Source organism: Orbilia oligospora (assembly GCF_000225545.1).
Source record: "Orbilia oligospora ATCC 24927 unplaced genomic scaffold scaffold00080, whole genome shotgun sequence".
NCBI lineage: Eukaryota > Fungi > Ascomycota > Orbiliomycetes > Orbiliales > Orbiliaceae > Orbilia > Orbilia oligospora.
The window spans coordinates 309,283-336,118 of record NW_011645637.1 but is presented as its reverse complement, the minus strand read 5'-3'; the positions used below and the strand labels follow the sequence as shown (position 1 = coordinate 336,118).

The following is a 26,836-nucleotide window of genomic DNA, read 5'->3' as shown; positions in this document are numbered from 1 at the left end:
CCAATTTTACCCACAAGGCAAGCAACCAGACAGATCGAAACCTAGCTGTACGTGGTAAAAAGAGAGACCGGCCCCTCACAAAGCTTGTGAAAAAAAAGCCTCCGATCCAAGCTGGCTGGAAAGAAACCCTGGGCGACAGAATGCTACCCTGGTGGTCCCTCTTCGCTTGGCTTATGTATGGATAGACCAACTGTGAATAGGGTCCCTTGTTGGTAGCTGATCCCGTGTGGTGGAGGTATATCTGTTGGACGCAGAAAGTTCATCTGTTGTGAAATCCTGCGGCCTTTTTTTGCCTTGACCCATTGGCTCCCTGGCCCTTCAAAGATACAACCCATATGCAAGATGGGAAAAAGAAGAAGGCTGTCATGAAGTTACGTACTTTTTTTCTCCAACAAAATACTTCAACGTTGTGAATTCTTCTCCTCCCGTCTTTTCTTGCAACAGGATGTTGGCTCCTTTACAAGTTGGAATTTTGATTCACCTTGAGGGGCCCATAAGGTAATTGAAACCACCTTCTCCCCCTTCCAAAGCAATGCAACTAGAGACATAAACTCCGAACAAAACAGCGACAAACCGGGGACCGGATGGTCGATCGCATCCATACTTGCACTGTGGGGCAAAGAACAAAGTTGTCGCGCACGCCGACCCTGCAAGGGTTCGGCCGTTCGGCAAGGTAGCTCATGCGCTACAACGCCATTGGAAACTCACAAGTTCTGGGCAGTGGAACCCACACGTTACGACGACAATCTAGTACACAGCTTGGGCTTGGGGGAAGGTGGATTACTCATTAGTCTTTTTATGTTGATTAGTTGGTAGCTTTGAAAGTGGAGAAAGAGAGAAAAAAGGGACACGAGGAAGATGATACCTAGAACGGATGCATTGTCCGTGGAGAGCTCGATGTTGAAGATCGCGAGGTGAGTGGCGGGGGATAATTATAATTTTGCATGATTATAGCCTGCCTTCCTTCCTTCTGGCCACACGAGATGATGTCGCGCACCATCGAACAGCGCACGAACACATGGCTGGCTAGATGATCGCGATAGGCGGGTGCTGAATAAGTCAGCTTTCCACACTGATCTATAATAGCCGAAGGTCAAGACCCTGGCTGATTCAGCCTTTCATGGCATTTTTTTAAACTTAAAATTCCTTACTCTTGATCTTATAACATAATAGCAATGTGGCGAATTATCGATAAATACCAAAGAGGCCTGTCCATGAAATTTGAAAATCACTACTGAGGTATGTGAAATTGGTTTGAAGATTGTGGATTGATATCGAAGCCGTTAACCGAAACGTTAATTACGATCCCTCCTTCGCCAGTTTTAGTGCAACGCTAGTATTATAACACCAGTGTTTCCGAGTTTGTTCACCAGACCTTTTCGAATTGTGCCACCGTGCCGAGAAGCCGTACTGTTATCGAGGTCCAACTATGCATTAGAGTAACCAACGTTGACATCGGAATACTCGCTTGTGCCGGCTCGAGTTCTTACAGGGCAGGATCGTAAAGTACTTGACCTTCTAACTGGTTATGATCCCAGTAAGAATGCAAATCTGCAACGCCAGCTAATTCTAAAATACCACATGGCTATCTAATATCTTTGGAATGCGGGTTTAAAAATTTTCTAGATTGAATTCCGTCCGTTTCGAATTTCACCATATTCTTGAATCAATAAAACCTTGACCGGGAAAACTATTCTTGAAACTCTTGAAGCAGAGATATAATCGATTATAATCTACATTAAGTGCAATTAATTTCAATTAAAAAGGGAACCCATGATTAGTTTGCTCAATTAATACATAGATCCGTACATTTCTATATTATTGACTACTGCTCATTTAAGAATGTAAACTCTCGAATCGATAACTGAAGCCTAGCTAAATTCCTCCTTTAAAATGGGTAATACACATTATATATAAAATAAACCTAAAATTCCAAAGCCATACCAGCAATCAAAAGCACAGCTCCTCCCACAACCGTCCAAACCCCTCCAGGCCCAGTAATCATCATAGCACCAGCAGTAGCACTCGTCGAGACCGACGGAGGTCCTCCAGTGGTACGGCTAGTCGGCTCACCAACAACACTGGTGCTATTTATGACCGATGTAGTTCCTGATGAAAATATAGGGTCTACCGAGAACAGTCCACTCGTAGTACTCGAAAGCTCCGTAGTAGTAGTCAAAGTAGAATAAATAGCTGGTTCTTGTACTGAAGTTACAGGCACCTCCGTGTAGTCCCCAGTAGAATAACCAGGTATTATGGGAATAATAGTAGCTGGTTGATCAGTAGAGGTCGCTTCTGTAGATGTCTCTTCCGTGGACAGTCTGGTCGGAGTACCACCAGGTATTATGGGACCAGCAGTGAATAATTGATCGGTAGAGGTCGCTTCTGTAGATGTCTCTTCCGTAGCAGTCCCTCTCGTAGGCTCGCTCGTTGAAACATCCACCGTCACCGTCGTTGTCGCAGAAAGACGACTAGAAGTTCCGACACCACCACCACTCTGTCCATCACACAAAGCAGTAATATCATCAGTCAGCTTTTGTCTGGTTATATCCGGACATTCGCTACCGATGCACGATAGAAGGGTGCCTGCAAATTGAACCCAGGCTCTATTATTGCTGCAAACGCAGGCTAAGAATCGTGCGTTAGTTGTGCGAGGGTAGGTAGGAGCGAGGCGGGCGCAGTCTGTGGCCGCTATGACTCCAAATTGAACGCAGCCTGGGACGGAGCCTTCATATAAACATTTGTAAGGGGGGAGGGTCTGGGCGGTGGTAAGCAGAGGGGAGAGGAGGAGGGAGAGGCTGATGAGGTGTCGCATTTTGTACAATTTGTCCCTTATATCGACCTTTGGTTTCGGGTGGCGCCGTGGAAGATTTCCACAGTATGGATATATATAAGATATGAGATATAAGAATCGAAGAGTACTCGCGTACGTTGATGTTCGCGGTGTCTATGAGGTACGTTTCTGTATCCCAATCCTGCGATTATCCGCTGGCGTGCTCGAGGCTTTCAAAATGTCGCGAAGATCGTGCGCGCTGGAAGGGAAAAAAAAAACCAGAACGAAAGTTATCTTCACGAAAGCCTACAACAGGTCCATTAAATATTCTTCGTTCTCTCCTTCCTCCTCCCCTTTTTTCCGAATCAAAAAAAGATCCATTTGACGATGAAGAAGAAGAAGCTGACGGTTTCGATTCTCGGTGGCGTTTTCTTGGAATCGTCAATTGGTACGAGCTCTCAACACAGCTGGGTAGCGAAATTCTGCACGGTTGTGGCACGGGGAGCATTGGCATCCATGTTAGTCTTAATATATTTTCAACCGTCCCGCTCCAAATTTATATATAGCAGGGCGGTTAGCCAATGGTGATGGATTCTTTAAGCCGCAAAGTTCTTCAAGCTCATGAATGCGATAAACTCGCGCCCGCCGGGTAAAGAAAAAAAAGGATTTGGCAAGATATGGAGTTCTCCACTCGGGTGATAAGCGCCTGTTTCCCATGCAGTTTCCCATTTCCTCGCCTTGGCCTTAAGCTTGGTCATGAACGATTCTTCAGGATTTTAAATATTTAACAGGTTCAATGAGGGCTTTGCTTGTCGGGAATGATTACCTGGGATCGATTGAGCTGTATGCAATGCAACGGTGGTTTGAGAATTATCTATCCTCCCGTAACTGGAATTTGATGCATTATACGGGAATGGTGAAGGGAAAAGATCGTGAAAAAGATTTAAATTCGAGGTTGATTCGCCTTTGTGTAACCCCAGGCTTGCCTTCGAATTCAATGAGACGGCATAAGAAAGACTAGTTACGCATATGTTTCGAAACAATGAAGCCCGACATTCATATGATCATGACACCGAATTAATCATCAATTTGAATTCTCTTTTATTCGCATTGGTGTATAATTATCTGGCAATGAGGCTAATCGTTATCAAGAATATTCATTTTCATTTGAAGAGTTTCAGTTCATCAATTCACACCGACTAGTATACGTAGTGGTCTGCGGTATTATACCTACGTAACCTCGCCTCGAATCTGGGATATATCTCAGATACCAAATTGTAATTACAAAGTATTACATCCAGCCCCCTTTAATAAATAAATAAGTAAGTACTTACTTACCTGTGCCCATGTATACCCTCTAGTGCTCAGTCAGGGTTAACAAAGATACGAACTTCCAGAACCAAACAACCTCCTTACGTAATATAGGAAAAGAGCCACTCCAATACCTGAATCGTCTTAAAGTCTCAAAAGGTCCAACCTTCCTGGTTCGATTCAATATTCGAAAATACAACAATTAAAACAGGTATCTAAAGCAATGAAATGCTAAAAAAAAAAAAAAAACGACATGTATCAAGCAACCCTTCCAAAGAGCACAACCTCGACTGGTACGGGCCCAGGAGCTAAGTCAATGTCCTTCCCAGTATTGTAAATGTCCATCCAGGTATCAAAACCTTATTCATCGTCCAACGTTCCACCAACAACTCCCTTGAAAGGTCACAAGCCGTTTTATTTATCCACCTGCCCATCACAGAACAAAAAAGCCGTTAGCAACCTCTATTGTTTTGTATACAACTCCTTCCTCCAACATTCAACAAAACGCGGGGTAAAAAACCACTCAACGAACAAGGTAACCCGGAACCTCAAAAAGTCCGGGGTAGCGAGAAGAAAGGCCAACAAGTAAAGGAAAAGGAAAAGGGAAATGGAAAAGAAAAGAAAAACTAACCTCAGCAATACTCTGCCGATGAATCTGGCTCTTCTGCCTTTCATTCCTCGACACCCGATAATAATACTCCGTAAACTGGTTACACTTCATATCTCTCAAAAAGTCTTCATCGTGTGTAATAACAATTAACTGGAAGTTCTTCTGTGCTTGGCGATAATTGATGATATCGTGCAAACTCTGAGCTAAAGCTCTTGAATTATCGCGGTCGAGGTTTGTGGTCGGCTCGTCGAGCGCGATCAGTCCACAGTTGGTACCGAAGCATTCGGCGAGAGCTAGACGGATGATTATACTGGCTAACACCTTTTGACCTGCGCTACAGCGCCCACGCATGTCGAGTTCGGCATCTTGCTTTAACATGCAGACCTATTTTTTTGCTTATTAGCCTTTGTATCTGCTTACTTCATCTCGGAAAGAGATTCGTACTCTGTAATTGTAGAGTCGATTTCCCTTCGCATTTTCTTGTTCAGAACGTATAAGGATCGTATCGACATCTGTTCCTTTATATGTCTTCTTCCATAGATCATCGATGATACGATTCACTTCCTCCATTTTCAGTGAATGATACTTCATCACCGCCCTAATACCACCGTGTTAATCACTTTTAATCATTTTTTTTTTTTGAATCCTTAGTGACCGGAGAACGTACTTATCCAACGCCATCTGATAAGTTCCCAAATCCTCGTTTGCAACAGTGGTAGTCTGCAACCTAATCTGACCTTCATGGAAATTCTTCTTGGCATCCTTAAAGTCGATTTCATACTCCTTTAGGATTTCCGTTAATTGTGTGTCTAGCGATTTGATCGTAGCGCCTTTGCCGGTTCTCTGTTGGAAACGTCCCCAAATACCTGTTAGCTAACCGCCTACAACCCAACCACCCGACCAACCAACCAACTTGACATGGGGAACAACTTACGTCCATAACCAACCCATCGTGCCGTCTCTGCAACTTCTCCACGTCCATCTTGAACCGATCCCTCTGCTGCTCTGCATTCTTCGCCTCAAGCTCTCTGATCTCCCCTTCTAGTCCCCCAAGCTCTCTCTTATTCTTCCTAAGCCTAATGTTATCTGTAATGCTCCTCTTGAACCCATCTGCCTGTCCCCTCTGAGCTCTCAGTTCCACCAATTCTCTCTCAGAAACAACAAGTCGCTCATCTAGTCCTAGAATACGCCCTTCAAGCTCTCTACTCTCCCTCACCAAATTCTCAAGCGTCTCGACAGTATCCCCGCTTTCATATTGCACTATCCCGCGTTGAATTGCGTGCAATCCCCTTAGCGTGTCTGAAGATTTATCTGCTATCCGTTTTAAGGTCTGTTCATTTTCTTCCCATTTCATCCTGACCTCCGCTTCTCGTGCCTTGGCTTTGATAATCTGCGGTTGGACACCCCTCGCTTCCTCCTCGGCATCTCTGATATGCCCTTCCCTCTGCCCGATAGATTCCTTACAGTCGGCCAATCGTTTGGCTTGGGTCTGTTTCTTTTCAAGCTCATGTCGCGCGGAAATCAATTGATTAGTAACCTCCTGCACTTGCCGTTCCGCAACCGCAAGTTCTGTCCTTGCGGCTTCTTTGTCACTCCATAATGCGTCCCTCTTTTGCTTTAATTCTCCCGCCTGTGAGTTAAGACTTTGGAGTGCTTTTTGGATGTCGGCTACTGAGCGAGAGGATCCCATTGCTTCCAGACGTTTTGTCAGGCTCGTGATTTGTAGTTGGTTCTCGCGGATGTCCTTCGCGTAATTTTGTATTTCGGAGACAGGGTTTCGGAGGGAGAGGATCTCACTCCTGACGACCTTTTTGGTTTCGACTTCTTTTTTGCGCTATTCTAGGTGTTAGTAATATATAATAATAGGTTACGGGAGATATTTGATACACACCGTTTCATAACTAGCGAGTAAAGTCTCATGCTTCTTCTCTAGTCTCCCCAATTCGTTGTTTAGAAGTGGAACATCGTGGTCCTTCAACCGCGACGCAATATCAAATTCCAACCTCACACTGTTCAAAATTTTCAAGTCCTCAGAGCAGTTCGCAATCTCCGCATCGATTAGATCGATTTTCTGTTTCTGGAGATCCTTTTCCAGCCGAGCCATAAACTCGTCGAGACTCTCTTGATCAGCGTATGAACGTTTACACATCCTGCAGCACTGTTTCTCCCTCGCCATTTTTAAGGCCTTGTCGTAGAAGCTGCGGATTTGTTCAACCATCGCTCGATCACGCTGGGCGTTTTCGAGGTCTTCCTCTTTGTTTTTGATGTAGGCTGGAAAATCGATGCATTCTTCGAAAGAAGCTCTATCCATCGCCCTTGCAACAAGACCGCTCGCACGCTCAAATTCTTGCGTCTTCTGTCTAAGTAGATCCCGCTGGGTTTTCAATTGGGACTCGGCCTGTGTAAGCTCCGCGTTACTAGACGCAAGTAGTTTTTCAGCCTTTGAGACTTCATCTTCGCGCTCTTCGAGGGTTTCGTGATAATCATCGTCCAAAGTTTCAATTGTCCATTTCGAAAGTAAACGATCGAATTTATCCGTATTCGTAAGAATAAGAGCTTCCTGTGCCGTTGTCTTCGTTTCTACTTCCTTTTGTAGAATCGAAAGTTTGGCTTTCGAGTCTGCCTCCGCAGTTCCCTTGGTCAACTCCTTCGTTTCACGGGCGATGCTAGCTTCTACTTCTCGTATTTCTGAATCTTTCGTTTGGATTTGTTTGTCCCATTGCTGGTGTTCGTAGAGTGTGTTCATTTCCGAGACTTTGGAGTTTCCATCGCTAACTTCGATTTCCAGACGGGTGATTCGGCCCTCGTCGACTTGTAGGCGGTCGAGGCCCTTTTGGAGGGCGCGGAGCTCTGAGTTGAGACGGTCGATTTCGGTGGTGGCGAAGCGTTTGGTTTGCTCAAGGGAGAGAAGCTTCTGGTTTAAGGTGTTTAGGGCGTTGGAGGCTTGCAGTTGTTCTTCTTTGCCCTCTCTCTGTGTATGATATTAGCAAGAGCGTCATATGTAAAGTCCTATGATGGAAGTATTTTACCTTTGCGCGCTCATAGGTCCCGGATTGCTCACGAGTCAGTTGCTCTAGCTTTCTCATGAAGTCTGCGACTTGACGGTCATCGAGGTCACCCGCGCTGAAACCACGGATTTCATGGAGGGCACTGGCTTCTTTGATCATATTCTCACGATTCATGAGTTGATCCTCGTAGTGCTCCTTCCTTGCTTGAAGAGTACCCTTTTGATCGGCCTTTTTGTTTAATTTGACTCTCAGTCGCCCCTGTTCTTCCTTAATCTCTATCTTATGCCTCTCTTTATCTGTTATTTTAGCTTCAAATTTGTCCATTTCATCTTTGAAGTTCGCAAGTCTGTCTTCCAATGCTTCGTCGGAGTCTGGTAGAAGGTCAATGTCATCTTGTAGATCGTCGATGAGCTCCGATATACGCTGATGGTCGCTGCGCTTCGTGGTCAAGACTGCAATATCCTTTTCAAAACTGGCGGTAGTTTGCCAGAGGACCTCAATTTCCTCACGAATTTTCGAGATCTCGCGGCTGAGTTCTTCACGCTGTTCACGAAGGTTTTCAATTTCGGAAGATATTTGCTTGGTTTTTTTCTCTGCCTGTGTGTAAACATTTATTAGTCTTCTGATCTGGGGTCGGTTTATGGTAAGAGGGAATAAGTACCCTTTCTGCCCTCTCTTTGTCGACTTTGAATTGGTCTTGCAAAAGATTCAGTCGTTTAATTTCCTCAGCCTGCTTTTTTCGCAGAGTTTTGATATTGTCGATGGCCTTGGTATACTTCTGTGCCTCGAAGATTTCATCAAACTTCTTTTTGAGGACAGAAGCTTCGCTGAGCGGCCACATACTTTCCTCCTGATGACAAAAGATGACATTATCAAGAATACTCCTGCTGACACCCAAAAAATTCGGCAACATGCTATCCAATTCGACACATTTGGTACTAACAGTACTCCGTTGATTATCTTTAATCATGAGTAACTGTCCGTCCAGTGTTTTCTGCGTTCTCGCTGTCTTCTTCACAGAGAGTTGCAGAGAACGAGTGCAAACCATTCTTGCACCGTTGGTATTTACGAATGAAAGTTTCACCTGGGCCATAACTTCCTTCTCGCCACAGATTTTGGGATCGTGAATAAAGGCGCCATTTTTGGAATTGGGAGGTAAGTCACCGGTTGTGGCGTATTTGAGGCATTCGATGATTGTCTATTAATTTTAAATGACATTATGAGCTTTCGATCATTTAAATATATCTAACGATGAAGTATGGAAGAGGATATCGGAGTACCGTTTTTCCGGAGCCATTGTAGCCGACGATGAGGGTGAGAGGGGTGTGGAAGGCGATGGTTTCCTGACGGGTATTGTCGAAGGACCGGATGCTATGGATCAATTAGTACGTTGCCTGAGACTGAGTTAAACATGTAACCTATAGGTAGGAGAGTAGAACGTACCCTAATATGGCGAGTTTGTCGATTTTCGCTGGTGGTCGGTGTACATGTCAGTATATAGGATTTTATACACGCGAGGCTTGCTGAGTTCATTCGGACATACACCTAGGAACGCAAATGTATAGCTGTTTATTAGGAATCTACAAGAGGTACAGTAGAGGAATGACCAAAAGAGAAGCTTACATTGTGAGCACTATAATTATACTAGATAATAATAGTATATGAAGACCTAGTTCAGCATTGAACAGTGGGTAATAGGAACGAGATGAGGAAGCTAGCTGTAGATGTGCGATGTCGATGTGTGGGGTTTGAGGAGCGTGAAGCCGTGCGACTCAGAAGCTTCCCACGCGACGCCAAGACATGAGGTCGCGAAGTCACGCCGTGGCGGTGCAACACATCAACACCTTGTGGCGTTGTTCTTTGTCTCCGGATTATTCGACTTCGTGACTGAGCTGATTCATGGATGCAATGCATGATAGCATTCCAGTAGCATAAAACTTAGAACTCCTACATGGGCCCTCCCCGGCCTTAACGGGGATAGGTCATCATCGAATATAACTATTTAAGTATAATATGCTATTTATATTGGTAATCAAGCAACTAATATAATATATAACTATCGGACGGTTAATTCTTGGACATGTAAAAAGTACCATATAAGATGCGCAAGGGGAGAACGCCACGCGAATTAAAAAAGCAAAGGGGAAGTTCGATCCAAAAGGCCTTGCTCTTTGAGTCGCACCCGCGCAAAGATCGAAGAAAACACAGCAATTGTGGCGATTGTCAGGGAAAATGTATTCGTGGTCCATGCCGCCCCTAAGATTCCAAAGGGTTTTCTGGCAGGCTGCATATATAAGGTATGTGAGGGTATGTAAAATTATCTGATTGAAATAAATTCTGTCTTGTGAATGGACAGAATCTCTCTCTTTTTTAAAATTTTTTGAATTCGAATTCTTGATATATTATATAAATTTAAAATATCTCTGTATGTGCATGCATATGAAAGGAGAAGAGCTCTCTAGATCGCTCGAGAAAATATGAATTCGACTTCAACCGGCACCAGAACAACGATTGCAAATTATTAAATCTTCACGACACCACTCAGCCAATTGACAACTACTATCAAGTTCGCGACCAGACTTGCTAGAAGGCGACATATGTGCGACAGAATGGGAAAAGGACACAGAACAAACGTACGACCTGAGACTTGCCGCCGGCTGTGCGGCGATAGCTCAGCCCGGTTCGGTTTAAGTCCGAAGAAGGAAGAAGGGAGTTGAAGAGGAAGAGCAAGAACAATAACAAGAGGAACGAGAAAGGGTCAAGTCTACGGAGTCTAACGAAGTATATACTTGCTTATGTACTTCTAACCTACTAAGTACTTAGCTACTTAGTAAGTAAGTAGGTAAGTGGGGCAGACTCATATTATATTAATATGATCTAGTAAGGAGAAGACGTCCAGATTCAACAAGAGCTAGACTAAGTAGTCTCCTCGGTCACATTATACGCTCGCTGTCCCCTTTTTTTATATATAACAAATACCAAAAATCCTAGAAAAAAATCCGCAAAAATTTATTCCGAAAGAGACCTCCAACATAACATTCCCATCGGTTTTTCGAGAATTTTTATATTCCTGAGCTTGGTCTAATCTTGTGGGCATTGACAGCATTAAATTCCCAGATCAAAACGTCACGAATTTAGTGGCTGGGCGGTTCCCTATTGGAACAAGTGGCAAGGGGGCCTGGCACAAAGTAACGCCAAACAAAAGCGGAAAACGTCGATGAAGACTACAAACCTCGATCTCCCCGCAGTTATCGCATTTCCGCATTCCCATTCAGACAGCAACTTTCCCCGATACTGAAGAGGTATCTCGCAGAATTTTTTACGTTCTCTCAGACAAGCATAAAAAACAAATTTATCCTGCCTGGGCCCTGTCTTCCCGCCCTGTCCGCTTGCCTGCTTGCCTGCCTGGCCTGCCTGGCCTGGCCCTGAGCTGAGCTGAGCTGTGCTGAGCTGTGCGGTGCTTGTACTGACTGACTTCCAGTACTGCCGTCATTGCTGAAACTAATAGCTAGACCCGACTGGACCCGACTGGACCGGACCGGACTGGACTGGACTGGACTGAATCTCTTCCCCCCATCTCGCGTGCTGTGGCCTTCTGCTTCGCTTTCTTTTCTCCACCGGCGGTTACCCTGCAGGTAAGGTAGGAGTAAAGCAACGGCGAAGCAAACCCGGCTGGCTGGAGAGTCAAGCCACCCGGCAGCCAGGATCTGTGGCGCTGGCCCTGAATATCCTCCTTGCATAAAAACTATACTATACTGCACTGCACTATACCATACCATACCATACCATACCATACTATATTATACGGTGCTAGGTATAGGTATACTTCATAGTGTAGTAGTATACTGCCGAGGTTCAGGGAAAAGGAAGATTTTGGATATATAAAAAGTCTTTTTATATATGATACAAAAGCTTTAAAGTATCCGTATACTTCCATATATACCAAGTACTTAACCATGGACAGGGTAGACAGCAGAACCCAATCGTCGTCGGCGGCGGCAGCAACGGCAGCAGCAGGGATTAATATGAACCGTCAGGAGGACAACAAGAGGAAGCTGCTGCAGTTGCAGGTCGAAACCGGTGCTCAGTCGCTGCAAACCCAGTTGGCTCATCTGTACCACCATCACCAACAGAACAGTTCCCACAGCCCTTATATTGACTTTCAGAACGTGCTTTACTCTCAGTCAAATACGCCAGCGGCATCGTCTCTGCCAAAAGGATCGGGGTCGGGACTAGGAGCGAGTATATCTTTGTCGTCATCCTCCGCTTCGAATAGTCCTCTGGTTAGTCAGGTCAATCATATCAGCCAGGCCTATTCCAGTCCCTTCAGTCCGGTCTCACCAATGACTGTGCCCTTGGATAAACCTATCAGGCGACGGTCGGTGCTGACCATGGGTGAGGCTCTGGAACCCATCTTGGCAACCTCCCCGGTCCTTCACCTAGCTCAGGCCCAGCAGACGACCCAACAGCCCCAGTCAGCCCATCAGCAGCCCCAGCAGGGCTCGCTAGCACTCCCGCAGCGAAATATTAATGCCAATTCTAAAAAGCGCCGGGACAGCATCCCTTATCTCCCTCTGCATTTCGACATGGAAATGCAAATCGACTCTGGTATTCTCAAAACTCATCCTGCCTTCAATCACTTTTCCTATCCCGTCCTTTCCTTTCCGTCCCCGTCTGATCTTCTTAAAAAAACCTTTGCATCAAAAAATAAATATTAACAACATTATCAATCGTTTTATCTAGTCGTCCCCGGTCCCGGTGGAGCTGGAGCTGGAACTGGAACTGGAACAGGAGCAGGAATAGGAACAAGAACCGGACTAGTAGGAGTGGCAGGTACCAGTATTAACCATACGAACGGTGCTGGCGGTGGTGGCCATGGCAGCAGCACCCTCACCGAGTTCACCAAGCGCCGGAACTGGTCACAGCGTATCATCGAGGAACTTCAGGACCTCCTCTGCATCCTCACCCCGAGCGGTAAAATACGCTACACCTCTCCAAACACCAAACATATCACTGGTTTCACCACCGACGAACTTCTCGGTCGTATGATCACCGAGTTTGTTCACATCGATGACTCTCACATGTAAGTCTTCTCTCTCTCCCTTGCACCCATATGGTCTCTCAAAATGCCATCATCACCCAAAAAAACAAAATTTGTCGAGAGGCTGATGGACGTCTGATAATGAATAAGATTCATCCGGGAGTTCAACGAGGCCATCGCTTCCGCCCAACCTCTCCGCATCTTCTTCCGATTTCGCCGAAAAGATGACACTTATGCTATCTTCGAATCAAATGGGCACCCTCACTTCTCTGACCAACGTCAGCTTCCTTCCAACACTACTACCCCTGTTTGCTCCGGTTTTTTCATGATGGCTCGTCTTTACCCAACTAAAAATGTCGCCCTTCTTGACTCCTTTCTGGAACACAAAATTGAGAACGAACGCCTAAAAAGACGAATAGCCGAGCTAAAACTCGAAGAGCAAGAAGAACAAGCTGCACAGGCTCGTGCCAGAAGTGAAGCTGCCGCTGCAGTCGCAGCTGCTTTGAATGCAGGTAATGCCACTAATCACCATGCTGATAATGCTTCGACTTCTACAAGTTCCACACGGCTGCAGGTTTCACCGACCGCCCTGCCACGACCTCCCTCTATCCCATACCCATCTCTAACATCCGTTTTAGAAGGCTCTGCAGATGGCAACCCTGCCACTGTTGTTGGTGCTCTCGCTTCGAAATCAATGCCACCTCCTGCGATGCCCGGGCAACTTACTCGCCAAAATTTGGAAGGTCTCAATAACTCAGCACTACGCTCCGATTCTCTTCGCGACAAGATGGCAAGATACGAAGGCGTAACCCACACAGACGCAATTGAAATGTTAACGGGACTACGATATAACGAAGGGGAACGATCCAGAGGGATAAGCACAGGCGATACATCACCCAGTCTGATCAGAGGAGACGCTGGCGTACCCATTTCGACAGATAGAGAGAGCAGAGGCAGTGGAGAGAGGAAGAAAAAGATTAAAGTCTCTAATGAATACGTGTGCACGGATTGTGGGACGTTGGACAGTCCTGAATGGAGGAAGGGGCCGACGGGGCCAAAAACGTGAGATATAATATTTCAATCCCTTAGCACATGCGAACATTCCAAGGCTAACTTTCAGGTAAAGGCTGTGTAATGCGTGTGGATTACGATGGGCAAAGTAAGTGCCTTCCAGAAATGCGTACCCTACACAAACACCATACTCGATTAGAATACTAATAATTTCGCAGAAAAGAGAAGAAGCGGAACTCCGTCTCCGGTCCGTCAATGCACCACGCACCACCGGTACCGTCATTGTCGCAAAACCATGGAATGATTTGACGTTCATAGCTCGGTCCCTCTCATGGACCTCCGTTGAACACGCTTTTAAGACGCTTCTCGCCCTAGATGCGCTTAGGGCGACGGCAATGAGATCGGCTTCGAACTAGCGTCTGCTCTTCGCCGTTCGAGTGTGCACAGCGACGACAGCCCCGGCCCGCTAGACTGACCCTTCTGACTCCTCGACCTGCCCACGAAAACTACTGTACCAACAAAATCTCGGACGTTTACGGTTATTATTTAATGATTTTCTCGACTTGTTTTACTATAACAGCAGCTTGAATCGCAAGGGCTGGTTATAACTCTCGGTAGCACTTTTGCGCGTCTTTTTCTCCTCGTTTTGCTTTCACAGTCTCTGGGGATGAGACTTGCTATAGGTTGTTTTGCAAAAAAAATCTTTCATATTTAGGTGTACCAGTGTGCCATATTATTATCCTTTTACCCCTCCTTCTTTCTTTTCGGTTTTCTTTTCATCGGGATTGGGGGTCTTTTCTTTTTCTCTATCCTTTCTTCTCCAGGTTCCTTTTTCTTCTTCTCTGATTTAATCGAATGTTAACGGCCGTTATAGCGGTCGTATAAGCAGCGGTGCAGTTGGGTTTTATTGGTTTGTTTATTTTTATTTCCACCCCCCCCTTCTTTTATTACTCTATCATTACTATCATGATTATCCTTATCATTATCCCTATCCTTATCCTTATTATTATTACTATTATTATTATCATTATTGTTGACTGAAGCAGGAGACAGCCGGCGGCGGGGGTTTCTGTGGCTTCTGTTTGGTGGGTATGCAGGTATTGGAAGGGATCGGGTCTAATCTTCAGCCAGAGGTCAGCAGTGAAGGTGCTATCATTCTCTTAGTGGTGGAGGTCGGGATAGAAGCGAATTTGTGGATTTGCATCTATACAATAGCATGGTGATGATTCTGGGAGTGGAAGAAAGAGAGAGAGGGGTGTGTGTGTGTGTTTGAGAGAGAGAGAGAGAGAGAGAGAAAGGGGGAGGTAGCGCGAAGTTGGTACACACGAATATTCTATTCTTTTTTTTTTTTTCCTCCTCTTCTTTTTTCCTTTTTATATGAATTACTATCTTTATCTAATTCTATTAACTGGAGTTATGGGGTGGTTTCTTTTCTTTTCTTTTAGATGTTTATGTGATGTAGTTGGTTGTACTTTTGTGGGTGTGGGTGTGGGTCAAAAGGGCTTCTAGGGTAGGATGGTAATACGTAATTCTGAGAAAGAAGGATGAGATCTAGAGGGATGTTTTTTTTTTTTTTGAAAAGGGAAAGGTCAGGTAGTAGGGGGTTATGGGGTCAACAGAAGCATTATTTGATCGATTGAAGTTAATGGGGAAAGAAAATGAATTCAAAACGAAAACAAAGGATTTTGGAAATACCCTTTGCATGGGCGACTACGGTTGATTGAGTATAGGTATAGCATTAACCCCGCACTTCCCCTTCCCCCGGATACACTAGAACCCCGTACATTGGTGTTTGGGATGTTTCTTTTTTTTCCCTGAAGTTTTCCGCGGCTCTTTGATTGAAGGTGCCATTTAGTTACTACCTCCATATTATTTTTCCCCAGGGAGGCACGAGATGTATGTAGTCAATAAAGAACAAAAACGAAGATAAATTTCTTCCGCCTCCTACCTACATATTAGTAAGCACTTTTGCGACCCCCCTTTGTGAACGAAGGATCCCAGGGGTAGCAAGTTAAAGAAGCAATGCATATACCCGCGCCTTTATAATTCTAGATCTTTCAGTTTCTTAGTAGATCTAGATCTAGATCTATCAATTATATAATTTTTTCGGAAATCTTGCCGGGTTTGGGAAGTACTAGTACCTTGCATGCATGAATAGTACACATCTTGCAGAGGGATGTAAGGAATGCGAATGTGGGGCTATATACATGGGTAGCTACATATCTACAAGATTTTCTTTTTCTTTTCTTTTTTTTTTGGGAGGGCGGGTATAGAGGGGGGGGTTATTAAAGTTATGTAGTTATGGGGCTTGTAGGTAGTGAATTCTGTTCTATTTTATACTAACTAGCTGGGTTAGATATCTGCCCTTGCGTTTTAAATTTTGCGTATATAGTGGAGTAGACCCTAGTACAGAATGATTGCATATAGCCCCCTCTTTTAAGGGATGCATTTGGTTCAATTGCCCTAGTTTCGTTCCTTGGCTTGAACGCCGGTGTTATGTTGAAGCGGGGTTGTGACGGATATCTTTGTAGAATCTGCATGTATATATATTGTTCTCGGGGCAGATTTGACCGAGATTGATGTATCTTGAAGACTAATTGATATTGAAGGCTATATATTCGTTCTCGTACTTAGGGAGGTACTGTTAGAAAAAGAACGATTAGGAACCGAGACTCTTTAGTGTTAATTATTGAAGAAACTCAGCTATGGGGCTATATATCTTTATAACTTAAGTTGCTTCGGAGTAATCAATCCTTGATGATGGATAAAAAGGTTTGGGAACAATAAATTTTAACGAATGTGATTAAGATTCTTGCGGTAAATAAAATATAAGTTCACAAAAAGTAAGATCTTAAGATGAGATGCTGCTGCGCAGCGGTTTTAGTTCTGGTTTACGAGATAACATCAGATACATGTTTCTGGTGCTGAAGGATATATATATACATGGAATACTTAGATGAATTGGCTTCAAAATGAAAGGTAACGGGGGTTCTATATAACCACAATTATACAAATAATTGTGGAGAAGAACAGAAAATAGATAACAAAAACTGCTTTTTGCCCATTCCCGGCGTAATCATCAGTACCAACTGCTATCTTTAAATCCACCATCATATTTGCTATAGCAGCAATTAACTATATTTCCGGTTAATTTATTTCTTAGCCGGAATATCGGTTTCGTGGATGTGTTTGGCTACCAGATAGTGTCGTCTGCAGTATTAACACAGAGGACGACGGTGTCATACGGCCCCTCTCGGTCCTCGTTCTCAGATGAGCGAGGCACGATACTAATGAATACCTTGTCGGCAACCTCAACATTAAACGTGATTCTTTCGGCGTCTCGCGATTAATCTTAGGGCTGACAAGATACAAGTATTCCTCCTTATCATCTTCCAGGTCTGGGTACGAGACAACCTTATCATCTTGTAACAGAGTCCTGCCGACATAGGAGATAAAGGCCTCCAAGAGCGCAGGCAGCGATTGTTGTGCCTTTTGCGTTCTCGGTAGCGGGGATGGGAAGTGAATCTTGAATGGATCAATATTAGCAAAGGGGTGCGTTTTGGAGTAAGAAAGTAACGTTTGAGGTATATATATACTCACCGCCGGCTTGCAGGCTTGATCAGACATACTCTTGTAACTGATGATCATATGATTTTATCCTTGTTTTGCCAGACATGTCGACAACGTAACGGGAACCTTGAGACTGAGCTGAGCCACTTGGCTTCTAGTAGAATACTGCGAGTCGGGATTAATTGAAGAGTTCGAGGACTACCTTAGCTAATTGGGTTCTCTTTGACTCGCTTAACCTTTTCATCAGAATTAAAATAATTTTGAGTTAGTGATCCAGTCGCCTCGTTATCTAGTAGAGCGGAGATATAAGTTGGGTACGTACCATTCATTAACTCTACTTCATACAACCATCCATTTGATTGACCATCACTAGTTCCTGTAGGAACTCTGTACGCAGTAGTGATTTTTCCGGCCTCACTTGAACCTGTTCCGACAATACTGAAAGTGGAGGCTCACAGGGCAGACGAGATTCCTACCCGTTAGGTGCGCATAACTTCCTAATTGTATGAACTTTGATCTATTTTATATTCATTCTCCCTTTAGTAAAGTATATACTAATATATATATAAATTTGGATGGGTTATTTCTGCTAGTCGCAAAGATATGGGAAACTATCAGACTTGATTTTGGAGTATCATAGTAATTATTGGCGTATCAAGTGGCCTAGGTATTTATTAATTCTTACACCGAAGTATTTTGGGAATATCCCACTCAATTCAATCTTTCAGAAAGTTCAATCAAGGCTAGGCTTAGGGGTAACTAAAATGGATTCTTGCAACGGCGGTGAAGCATATTTCGTCAAAAGCCAGCCTCGAGTCTGAGAATTAATCAATATTGTCGGCGACTTATCCTGCGAAACTAATGCAAATAAATATAAATATTCTAGGACATTTTAACTATTTTTTGAACGCTTGCCTATAGGAAAATGATATTTACGAATCAGGGATAACTAAGAAACAGATATGTAACATGATAATCTGCTGTTAACAACTTTAGCGCATCGGAATAAGTAGGTAACCAACAGTTCTCCAATGCCACATGGGAGCCATACATGTACATGTACATGAGCATACGCAGATCGAAATGTGCGTTGCCTCCAATATCCAACACGTCCATCATTAACAATCGTGATACCGCGCCAGGGTCTAATAAGCAGGCGTGGGTTTCCCACCATCTGTGTAACATCCAACCTCCAACCTTCAATCTTCAACCTCGCCTCAACCCACCAGCACCACCCCATCTTCTCAGCCCACTCCATTGATTGTCCACTCTTCACACCCTTCTACATACATAAAACCCACATAAGGGAAATCCAAGAATGTCAGCTTCAACTTCCCTCGCCGGTTCCCCGCCTTCACTGTCCGGAAACCTCTCTCCATCTCCACCCCGCGCAGGCGATCCGCTCGCTTCAGGTCTACGCACGCTATTCGATCCGACAATCCGACAAACGACTGAAAAACTATGGATAGTACATCAATCACAGATCGCACTGGCCGAAGAGCTAGAACGCTTAATTTCTCGTATGTTTTTATAAACCTAAATCTATTTTCTTTTATCTTATTTTATTTATTCAGCTATAATCGAATAAAAATAAAACCTCTCAAACATTAAATTAACCCGGGGAATAACTGTGTAAAATGTATAGAACTAAATCACTACCTCGAAACCACCGACCCACCACTTCTAAAACCTACAATTGTAAAACTCGCAAGCGTGGGGAAGAGATTAAACGCTGTTAATAGTAAGTCTCTATACAACTGCATTCGAATATACATACCTCTCCTTACCCTCAATTTACCACTAACAATACTTTTCAAATAACAGCACAACTTCACGCTATCCAAGGCCGTGTCAGCAGATTATTCATCCAACTAAGTAAACAAAAAGCCATAAATAATCACAATAATAACACAGCATCAACGAATTCCACAACTCCAGGGTCAAATACAATCATGGGATTAGGCGTATCAAGTCTAACAAGTGGTAGCCCCGCAGCAGCGGCTTTGGCAGCGGCAGCGGGTGTTGGGATACCGGGGAGTGGTGCTAGTGGAAACCGTAGTGGTGGTTGAGTAACTCTAGGTATACTTGGTGGGTTGTTTGGTTTTGTTGGGTTGGAATTATATATTATCAAAGTCTGTCTCGGAATACTATATGTTAGGGAACGGATTTATTTGTGGGGGTGGGGGGTTTGGACAGTACGACACTGGGGGTTTACCCCATGAGTTGGCATCAGGGAAGCAATAGGGACCAGGGCCTCGAATGGCGACAGTTTTGGGTTCGGCGGACATGTTACACGGAGACGTCGGGAATGGGTGGCGTGGCGTAGGGCGGCGTGGAGTGTGTTCATCAAGACCTGCTGGTAAGGTATCACGTATACCACATTTACAAAAAAAGATCCAGCTAAAGATTTCAGAAAAGAAGGATATTATTCTGCATTCGTCATGTTTTGTACATTCCCTCATGATGGTACGAACAAAGGAAGGAAAAGAAAGTGAAAAAAAAACAAAACAAAAACCATAGAAAAGCAATTGAAGAGGAGGGTTAACGTTGTATACATGCATTATCATTCTAGCGTATCAAGGAGCTAGAGGCTAGACTGGGTAACAATGTCTGCTGGAAAAGAATATAAGCGGAAAGAGAGAAAAAGCAAAGGAAACAAAGGAAACTTTTTTATACCAATCTTGTGTGCATTAGAGAATCGAAGAACAAGGCTTCTGTAGCGTCTTTCGAAGCTTCTATTCGTTGTTCATACAAAGCTGTTTTGCATGGTTGTCTTGATTAATCGATTCCTCCAGGCCTTGTTTCTTGGAGCTGAAAGAGAAGCCAAGTAGCAGGGGTAAATTGAAAGGAAAAGAGGAAGAACGCCAGAGTACCCAGTAATATGAGCCAAAGACAAGAACACTGAAGGATAGTAGAGAAGACTAGGTTTATGTATAATAGGAAAAGTATAGTTCCGGCGCTCAAAAGGCCCAATCAAAATAGGAAAGAAAGAAAACATTTAAACGCAGGTACTAACTTGGGCCGCCTGAGAAGCATCGTCAATTCGAGTAATATGTGTAATAATATGTAATAAATATGAATAATACCTTGAACCCCTCCAAGGCCCGATATAAAGTAATAAAAAAAGAATCCCAAGCCACTTCTTTTGTGAGAAATCAAATACAAGAAACCAAGTGCAAAAAAAAAAAAAAAAGCAAAGCTGATTAGAAAGAGAAACACCATCCGACTATAAAACTTTCGTATTAATCGATCTCCATCCGTGGGGGCGGATTGATTTGGTTTGTCCCTGAGTTGAAATCCTGCATTTGATGCTTGTCTTCCGGATCCGTAGGTTTCCTCCGGTTGACGTGTTGCTTGAGTCCCTTATCAAAGTTGAGCATGCACTGGATGGCCACGCCGATGGTGATGATGAGAAGAATGACTGTAATGATGGCAAAGATGGTGAGGGAACGACGTGCGATGAGGTAGAAGCTGACTTTGTCGCCGTGATACATGCGGACGAGCTTAAACAGAAAGTAGGAGAGACCACCGAAGTAGAGAATCTAAGTTATACGAGTTAGTTTTAAAACTTGTGTTACGTTGGAGGTTTAGTGAACATACAATGACGAAAGTGGCGCCAATCTTGTTCTCCCTTCTAGTGAACCAAGAAGCAGCAAGGAGGATAAGAATCGTGACCGGAATAACGACGATTGTCAAGATGAACTCGATATCATTCTTGGTGAGTAAGATAACCAGAAACTGGATTGTGAACCCAAGGAAGAAGAAAAAGTCGAACTTCAAAAGAGCGATATAAATCTGGAAAATGAGATATCGGCGTTTCATTCTTAGGTCAGCCGAGATATGCTTATAGATCGTCCAAGCAAATTCGTCGTGCAGCTTCCAGGCGACAAAGCTCATGAACGCAGTGATAACACCAATGACAACGGGAATCGCGATGAGGAATGGATAGATGACCCTCCATAGCCTTTTGGGGTCATAGTTGTTCGGGTTGTCCGGAGTATTTCCGCCGGATGCTGTTTCTACGGCTTCTCGAATTTGGTCGATTTGAATGGCAGAGTAAAGCAGCATAAGGGCGTTGAAAATGCAAAGGCCGAAGACCTGAATAGTGTTCTTGAGCCGGAGGGCATCATAGACCAAAACGAATTGGAATAGCCATGCAAAGATGAATAGTGTGAGATATCTGAACGAGCCGTTAGCGTATACTATACAAAGGCTTGATACTCGGATATTGATTATTCATACGTTGTAATAGGTCTTCTGTTGTCGGTTACAACACCTCGGTCGTCTCTAACGCCGTTAGGTATCGTCGCCTGGAATCTTCCGAAGATGTAGCTACTAGCCGTCAGCCCCTGCAATTTAAGACAGCCTGTCGGCATCAGTGTTAATAGGGGAAGTCTCACCATTCGAAAGTAAGGACTATGGCAGCCTCTAAGAGGACCAGAGCCATAAAGGCCCTGGTCCATGCTGTTGTCGGCCAGTACATCAACCCTGGGCGTCTGAGATCTGTTCCTGCGTGTCGAAGATATCCTGCGTCCCCCAAAAGAGGGTTCGAGTCTTTCTTTTGGTGGCCCTTTAGGAACGGAATGTTGGGCAACTGATGGGAAAGACCCTTCTAGAGAATGGGTATTTGTTGTGGTTCGAAAACCTGGGAAGGATGGAAGAGCCGGAAAAGCGAAGGTGGTGGCCCCGCCTGACTGGTGGAGAGGCGGTCTTTTCCAGGGGTTGTGGGATGGATGGATGGGTGGATGAGTAAAACGGGTGAATGAGTTTGGATGTGTTGACGGGATGGTTGTTTGGCGGAGCAGTTTCTGAGGGCTACACTCTGTCGCCGAGGGTCATCCGAAGACGCGCGTTGTTCAAGCAACGGCTGAAGAGAGAACCCAGTCTCGAAGAGAGAACCGAAGTGCTTTAATTTCTCGAGATCTCTTCGCGCGCTATATCTTATTCTCCTTCCCCTCAAATTACTAGTAACTACTACTGGATGTATGTAGGTATACTAGCAGTTAAGGCTCGTACTTTTATCTTACGGTATCGCCAAACAACAAATTCTCCAAACGAGTGTCTGCCTCCTTTTCTGTCTGCGAATGAATAATCTTCCTAGCGTCGGTATTTGGGGGTTTGCGTAGATCTTGGTCGGGACGAGGTCTCATGTAACGTTCTGCAAGGGAAGCTGGCTTGAAAGAACGGTCAGGCCGAATCGAAAGGCTAATGAATGCACACACTTTTGGTCGTTCGTGAAGTAAAAGGATTTTTTACAAGAAAAAAAAACAAGGAAAAAGAAGGCGATCTAAATATGGGGGCGCTGCCAGATGCTATGCAATTCGAGATGTGGTCGGTCGGTCGTAAACGTCAAGTTGAGCGATCGGATTAAGTCCCTGAATTATAATTAATCCCCCTTTTCTAGTCGTCGTAGTCCGTATTTAGTATCGACACTCGTACTGCTTAGTCAATGGGATTATATGGTCGAGATCTAGAGTTGTCGAAGGTTGTGTATTGAAGCTGAGGAGCTGAGAAAAAAAATACTGGAAAAGAAAGGGAGAGCATGAGAAAATAAGGAATAAGGAACTCCCAGGGTCTAACGGGGTGTCAGGGCGTTTTTCTTCCCTTCTTCCCTTTTTCCCATTTCTTTAGCCTTACTTGGGGGGGCTTGTTCTTGTTTACGGGGACGGCGTACGGCCACTAATGTAAGACAGCCCAGTTCATGTTACAACAGGCTGCCCTTTGGCCTGGGAGCAGGCAGGTGCGAAGGGGCTACATGGCTAGCGAGGAACGGGATACCCTCCCTCAGGCCTCTCATACGACTGGACGTCCATGATGATGCATGCCATCAACCTGACAGAAATATGCAGGTAATATTCTCGAGTTTCTCTAGGGCGGAAAACTTTCTCGATGGAGGCATATCGAAAGTACCATCGTGCTGTACAACTGTGCAAGAAGAAGGCCATGCATGCAAGAGGATCCAGGCTGGGAGAACTGTCCTGATAGACGACAAGCCTCAGCCTTCTCCCTCTTGCATTGAAACAAGTGGGTTTCAAGCAGCTCCAGAAACAGCCAAGCTAACTATCGATCACCAATACTATGTGTTACTGCTACCGACGACGACGTGCATTATGCATATTTTGCGGCGGCAATTGTCGAATTTCGCCGTCGAGTTTATATATTTCTACCGACGATCGATCCTTGCCCAAGATCTGTCAAGGAAGTTTCTGGGATAATAGGTAGCTTGGTAGGCGTTTACATTCGCGCCTTTTGACGTCAATCGTGTGCAATTCGAATGTTTCGATTTGATTATTATTTTTTCGGCTGGTTAATAATATTTGCTTAAATTTTGTCCATATCAAACAAGGCCTCGGAAAACTTTTCCTGCATGTGGCTGGATTGTGCAGTCAACGGATGCGATATTTCTCAAATCATTGAGGCTACGTTCCTTCCACTTACTTAAGTCCTCAGCTCAGCTCGACGAGGTTCATAGATGCGGCTGTAATCACACCACGTGCGATTACCTGATATCTGACTAGTTGGTAGACGGGAATCCTGTCAGTCTTACCGCCATCCCAGATCCCACCCATTTTTGCCTTCGTATATATTAGAGTGGGGAAAAAAAAGTGCCTTGGAAATGGCAAAGGTGATTAAGAAAGGAGCAAAGAATATTCCTCGTCCAAAACAGAAAAACTTTTTGGAATTGATTGCAGTAGTGGAAGAATATTCTGTAGTCATCGTATGATACTTAGTAATGAGGTAAATTCCTGACATTATTTCGTCTCCCAGCCATGTCTCGAACAGGTGGGCCCTCAATAATAATAACCGTTACCACTGATTGAAGGCTTAACAGCCCACAGATTCCCGAACCCAAACGGCGAGCCTCCTCGGAGGGCGGCATACACATAAAACAACCTGGGGGGATTATTATGGAGAGCCGATGACGCGCGAAGTCGAGAGTGGCCCACCTATATTCAGCTCGCTTAAACTGCGGAACAAAGGAGTACCGGAATTTTTTCGAGAAAGTGGGCTTAGGTGAAGGTGTATGCCCCAACGAAGCATTTAAGAGGTGATCAGTTCCGAAGTCTTAACATCAGATGGGACTTCGCCCCCCAGGAAGAAGAATTCTCCTTCTAAATTCCATCTTTGAAAAAAAGGCTGAAGCGGTTTCCCTATTCCGCTCAGCGTATCTATGAGCCCCGAACGTCCGGGGGAATATTCTCTAGATTGAAGCCATGGTCCCGGGGTTAGCATCAGGAGAGTTTCATAACACCCAACTGGAGAAAGCCTTTCGTGTCAGCCTTATAGCTTCTCCACTGCGACTCTCCTCTGCAACCCCAAATCTCTTGGCGGGGTCGAACGGTTAGGTGGGGAACATTTCCCGATGGCACCCTGACGTTGAACCGTTAATGGCTTGTGATTCGGGTAAAAGAATGCTATCTACCACGTTGTTCACCACGAAGAATGAGAACGACGGTCGATAGAGAAGGGTTTGAAGGGACGAATAGGGGACCATCTGAATCGATAGTGGAGACGCACATGTTATTGGTGCAACCACAAAGGACCAACTTTGAGTGTTAGACATGTTTTATAACCGTTTGGCTGCCAATGAGATAATTCCTATATCGGAAAAGAAAAATCTTAAGTCAATGCGGTTTTCCGTTGCCATGGTTCGTTGTCATAATGGTGGGGATGTTGATACATGCTGCACATGCCGGTCCAGATATTTGTTAATCTACCTGAGAATGAATATTCGTGTTGATATTGTGGCGCCGGCTTGGCTGAATGTGGCTGGTAATTCCAATGAAATGTGGCGTCGACGGTCAACCTCAACATCAACACATTCAGCTCCTTGTCAATCTCTTGAGCTCTGCACCACTACCACCCAAATCAGTGCGCCACGGCATCATGCGGGGATATCGCCGGGAATCCTTAGAAGCAGTCGCATACATCATCGGATTCCATAAGGACCCAGAAAGATGAGCATTAAGTGCATATTTTACTCCTACTTCGATGCCGATAAAGGTATTCACCGCACTGTTCAATCTAATACTTTCAAAGTCATATCTAACATAACATCCATCCAAGGCCCCCGCGTTCTCTATCAAGTCCCGGAGAACTCCGTTACTCCCTCTTCAGATAACCCTTCCCAGCCACCGACTCTCTTCTCTTTCGATGAAATATCAGACTACATAATCCCTAAACAACAACTATGTGACCGGCTGATAACATTTTGCCGAAATCGCTATCGCCTTCTCGGGTACCCAATCTGTCTTGAGGACGACAAATACGATCGAAATGAATTTATTTTCAATTTCGTTATTGTCTTGGATGAGTCTGAGGAATTTAGTTCTTATAAGCCTGTTGTTAAGAAGTTAGCTAGGCTGTTTAGAGCACTTGAAGAACAAATGGGATTCTTGTGGAATGAGGTGACCAGAAGCTCGGTATACACTCTAATCGAGCAGGTCATGGAGGATTTAAACAGTTACTTAGAGTGCATGATCCCAATAAGTACGTTCCTTCCCTCCAAGCTTAATCGACTAGATGCTAACTTTCGAAATTTTAGATGAGAGTAATACGATTAACCTCAAACTCTTCCCTGCAATCCCGCCACCTCCACCTGTCAAGGCATACCATGTTCCAATATCGACTGTCCGCTTCGAATCGATAATGGATAGCAACTGGGATCTAACCATGCAGCGCATCATACCTTTCATTGACGGTGTAAACTCCGTACGCCGCATCTCCGAGCTTGCGGATGCTGACTATACACTTACGAAGAAGTGTATTTCAGAACTACTCTACTACGGCTGCATCATTATAGTCGATGTATTCCGCTTTGCAAATATATATGCTGTCAATAGCGAGTTATACAACTTTGTAAACGATGGGGCGACTGCTACTACTTCCAGTGGAGGGCTACAGGAGGAATGTCAAGCCTACATCAGTAACACCGGACGGCTTCTCGATTTCCCGGCAATTTTAGATTTATACACGAGTCTAAGACAGGGATTGACTGTGGGAGAATGGAGCTTGGAGAATGCTGAGAGGTTGAAGGATGTGGATGTGAGAAGGTTTATACAATTTGGAATCATCAAGGGATTCTTGTACCGGGTACACAAATATCCCGTGAGGATCGATGATGGCACAGGCGCTGTCGCGACAGTTGGTCCTGCAACAGCGGCTGTCGGAAGTTCGGTTGATCTACACGCTTTAGCCCTAGGACACGGCCCGGAAACTCCGGGTGTAGCGGGAAGCGTGGTCGCAGGAAAAATGGGGAAATCGATGACTACGGGAAGTGGACTTCTAATGGCAGACAGGAGTCTACCACTATTACGATATTTGGATGGAGCACATCACTTTGATTCAATATGTACGGACCTACAGCAGAGTGAAAAAGATGTACTCAAGAATCTGGCTGCATACCCGATTGAGCTTATCGATCGGTAATTGAATATACAATGGAACATATGAGCTTTTCCAGTACTAATTCCCATGGCCAAAAGCTACTAGGGAATAGAGGGCTCTGGTTG

At 44.6% G+C, this 26,836-nt stretch overlaps 8 protein-coding genes across 8 annotated transcripts; 4 read left to right on the top strand and 4 right to left on the bottom strand.

Annotated features, from left to right (window-relative positions):
• Positions 1-1,924: 1,924 nt before the first annotated feature.
• Positions 1,925-2,815, bottom strand: AOL_s00080g95 (uncharacterized protein; the record flags this gene model as incomplete). The annotated part of the gene is made up of 1 exon (XM_011124470.1): positions 1,925-2,815. One exon carries the CDS (start codon positions 2,813-2,815, stop codon positions 1,925-1,927), a length of 891 nt encoding a protein of 296 aa, XP_011122772.1.
• Positions 2,816-4,444: 1,629 nt separating this feature from the next.
• Positions 4,445-11,195, bottom strand: AOL_s00080g94 (uncharacterized protein; the record flags this gene model as incomplete). Its single annotated transcript, XM_011124469.1, has 11 exons — positions 4,445-4,477; positions 4,716-5,078; positions 5,139-5,292; positions 5,362-5,537; positions 5,629-6,528; positions 6,586-7,665; positions 7,724-8,299; positions 8,364-8,900; positions 8,983-9,073; positions 9,146-9,173; positions 11,174-11,195. 11 exons carry the CDS (start codon positions 11,193-11,195, stop codon positions 4,445-4,447), a joined length of 3,960 nt encoding a protein of 1,319 aa, XP_011122771.1.
• Positions 11,196-11,658: 463 nt separating this feature from the next.
• Positions 11,659-13,809, top strand: AOL_s00080g93 (uncharacterized protein; the record flags this gene model as incomplete). The annotated part of the gene is made up of 3 exons (XM_011124468.1): positions 11,659-12,310; positions 12,446-12,785; positions 12,894-13,809. 3 exons carry the CDS (start codon positions 11,659-11,661, stop codon positions 13,807-13,809), a joined length of 1,908 nt encoding a protein of 635 aa, XP_011122770.1.
• An 84-nt stretch (positions 13,810-13,893) lies between these two features.
• Positions 13,894-14,170, top strand: AOL_s00080g92 (uncharacterized protein; the record flags this gene model as incomplete). Its single annotated transcript, XM_011124467.1, has 2 exons — positions 13,894-13,902; positions 13,973-14,170. 2 exons carry the CDS (start codon positions 13,894-13,896, stop codon positions 14,168-14,170), a joined length of 207 nt encoding a protein of 68 aa, XP_011122769.1.
• Positions 14,171-16,913: 2,743 nt separating this feature from the next.
• On the bottom strand, positions 16,914-17,381 carry AOL_s00080g91 (uncharacterized protein; the record flags this gene model as incomplete). Its single annotated transcript, XM_011124466.1, has 2 exons — positions 16,914-17,279; positions 17,355-17,381. The coding sequence occupies 2 exons, from the start codon at positions 17,379-17,381 to the stop codon at positions 16,914-16,916; spliced, it is 393 nt and encodes a 130-aa protein (XP_011122768.1).
• A 1,261-nt stretch (positions 17,382-18,642) lies between these two features.
• Positions 18,643-19,393, top strand: AOL_s00080g90 (uncharacterized protein; the record flags this gene model as incomplete). The annotated part of the gene is made up of 3 exons (XM_011124465.1): positions 18,643-18,844; positions 18,970-19,065; positions 19,149-19,393. The coding sequence occupies 3 exons, from the start codon at positions 18,643-18,645 to the stop codon at positions 19,391-19,393; spliced, it is 543 nt and encodes a 180-aa protein (XP_011122767.1).
• Positions 19,394-20,566: 1,173 nt separating this feature from the next.
• Positions 20,567-21,787, bottom strand: AOL_s00080g89 (uncharacterized protein; the record flags this gene model as incomplete). The annotated part of the gene is made up of 3 exons (XM_011124464.1): positions 20,567-20,866; positions 20,925-21,504; positions 21,567-21,787. The coding sequence occupies 3 exons, from the start codon at positions 21,785-21,787 to the stop codon at positions 20,567-20,569; spliced, it is 1,101 nt and encodes a 366-aa protein (XP_011122766.1).
• A 3,495-nt stretch (positions 21,788-25,282) lies between these two features.
• AOL_s00080g88 (uncharacterized protein) lies at positions 25,283-26,753 on the top strand (the record flags this gene model as incomplete). The annotated part of the gene is made up of 2 exons (XM_011124463.1): positions 25,283-25,814; positions 25,870-26,753. The coding sequence occupies 2 exons, from the start codon at positions 25,283-25,285 to the stop codon at positions 26,751-26,753; spliced, it is 1,416 nt and encodes a 471-aa protein (XP_011122765.1).
• Positions 26,754-26,836: the final 83 nt, after the last annotated feature.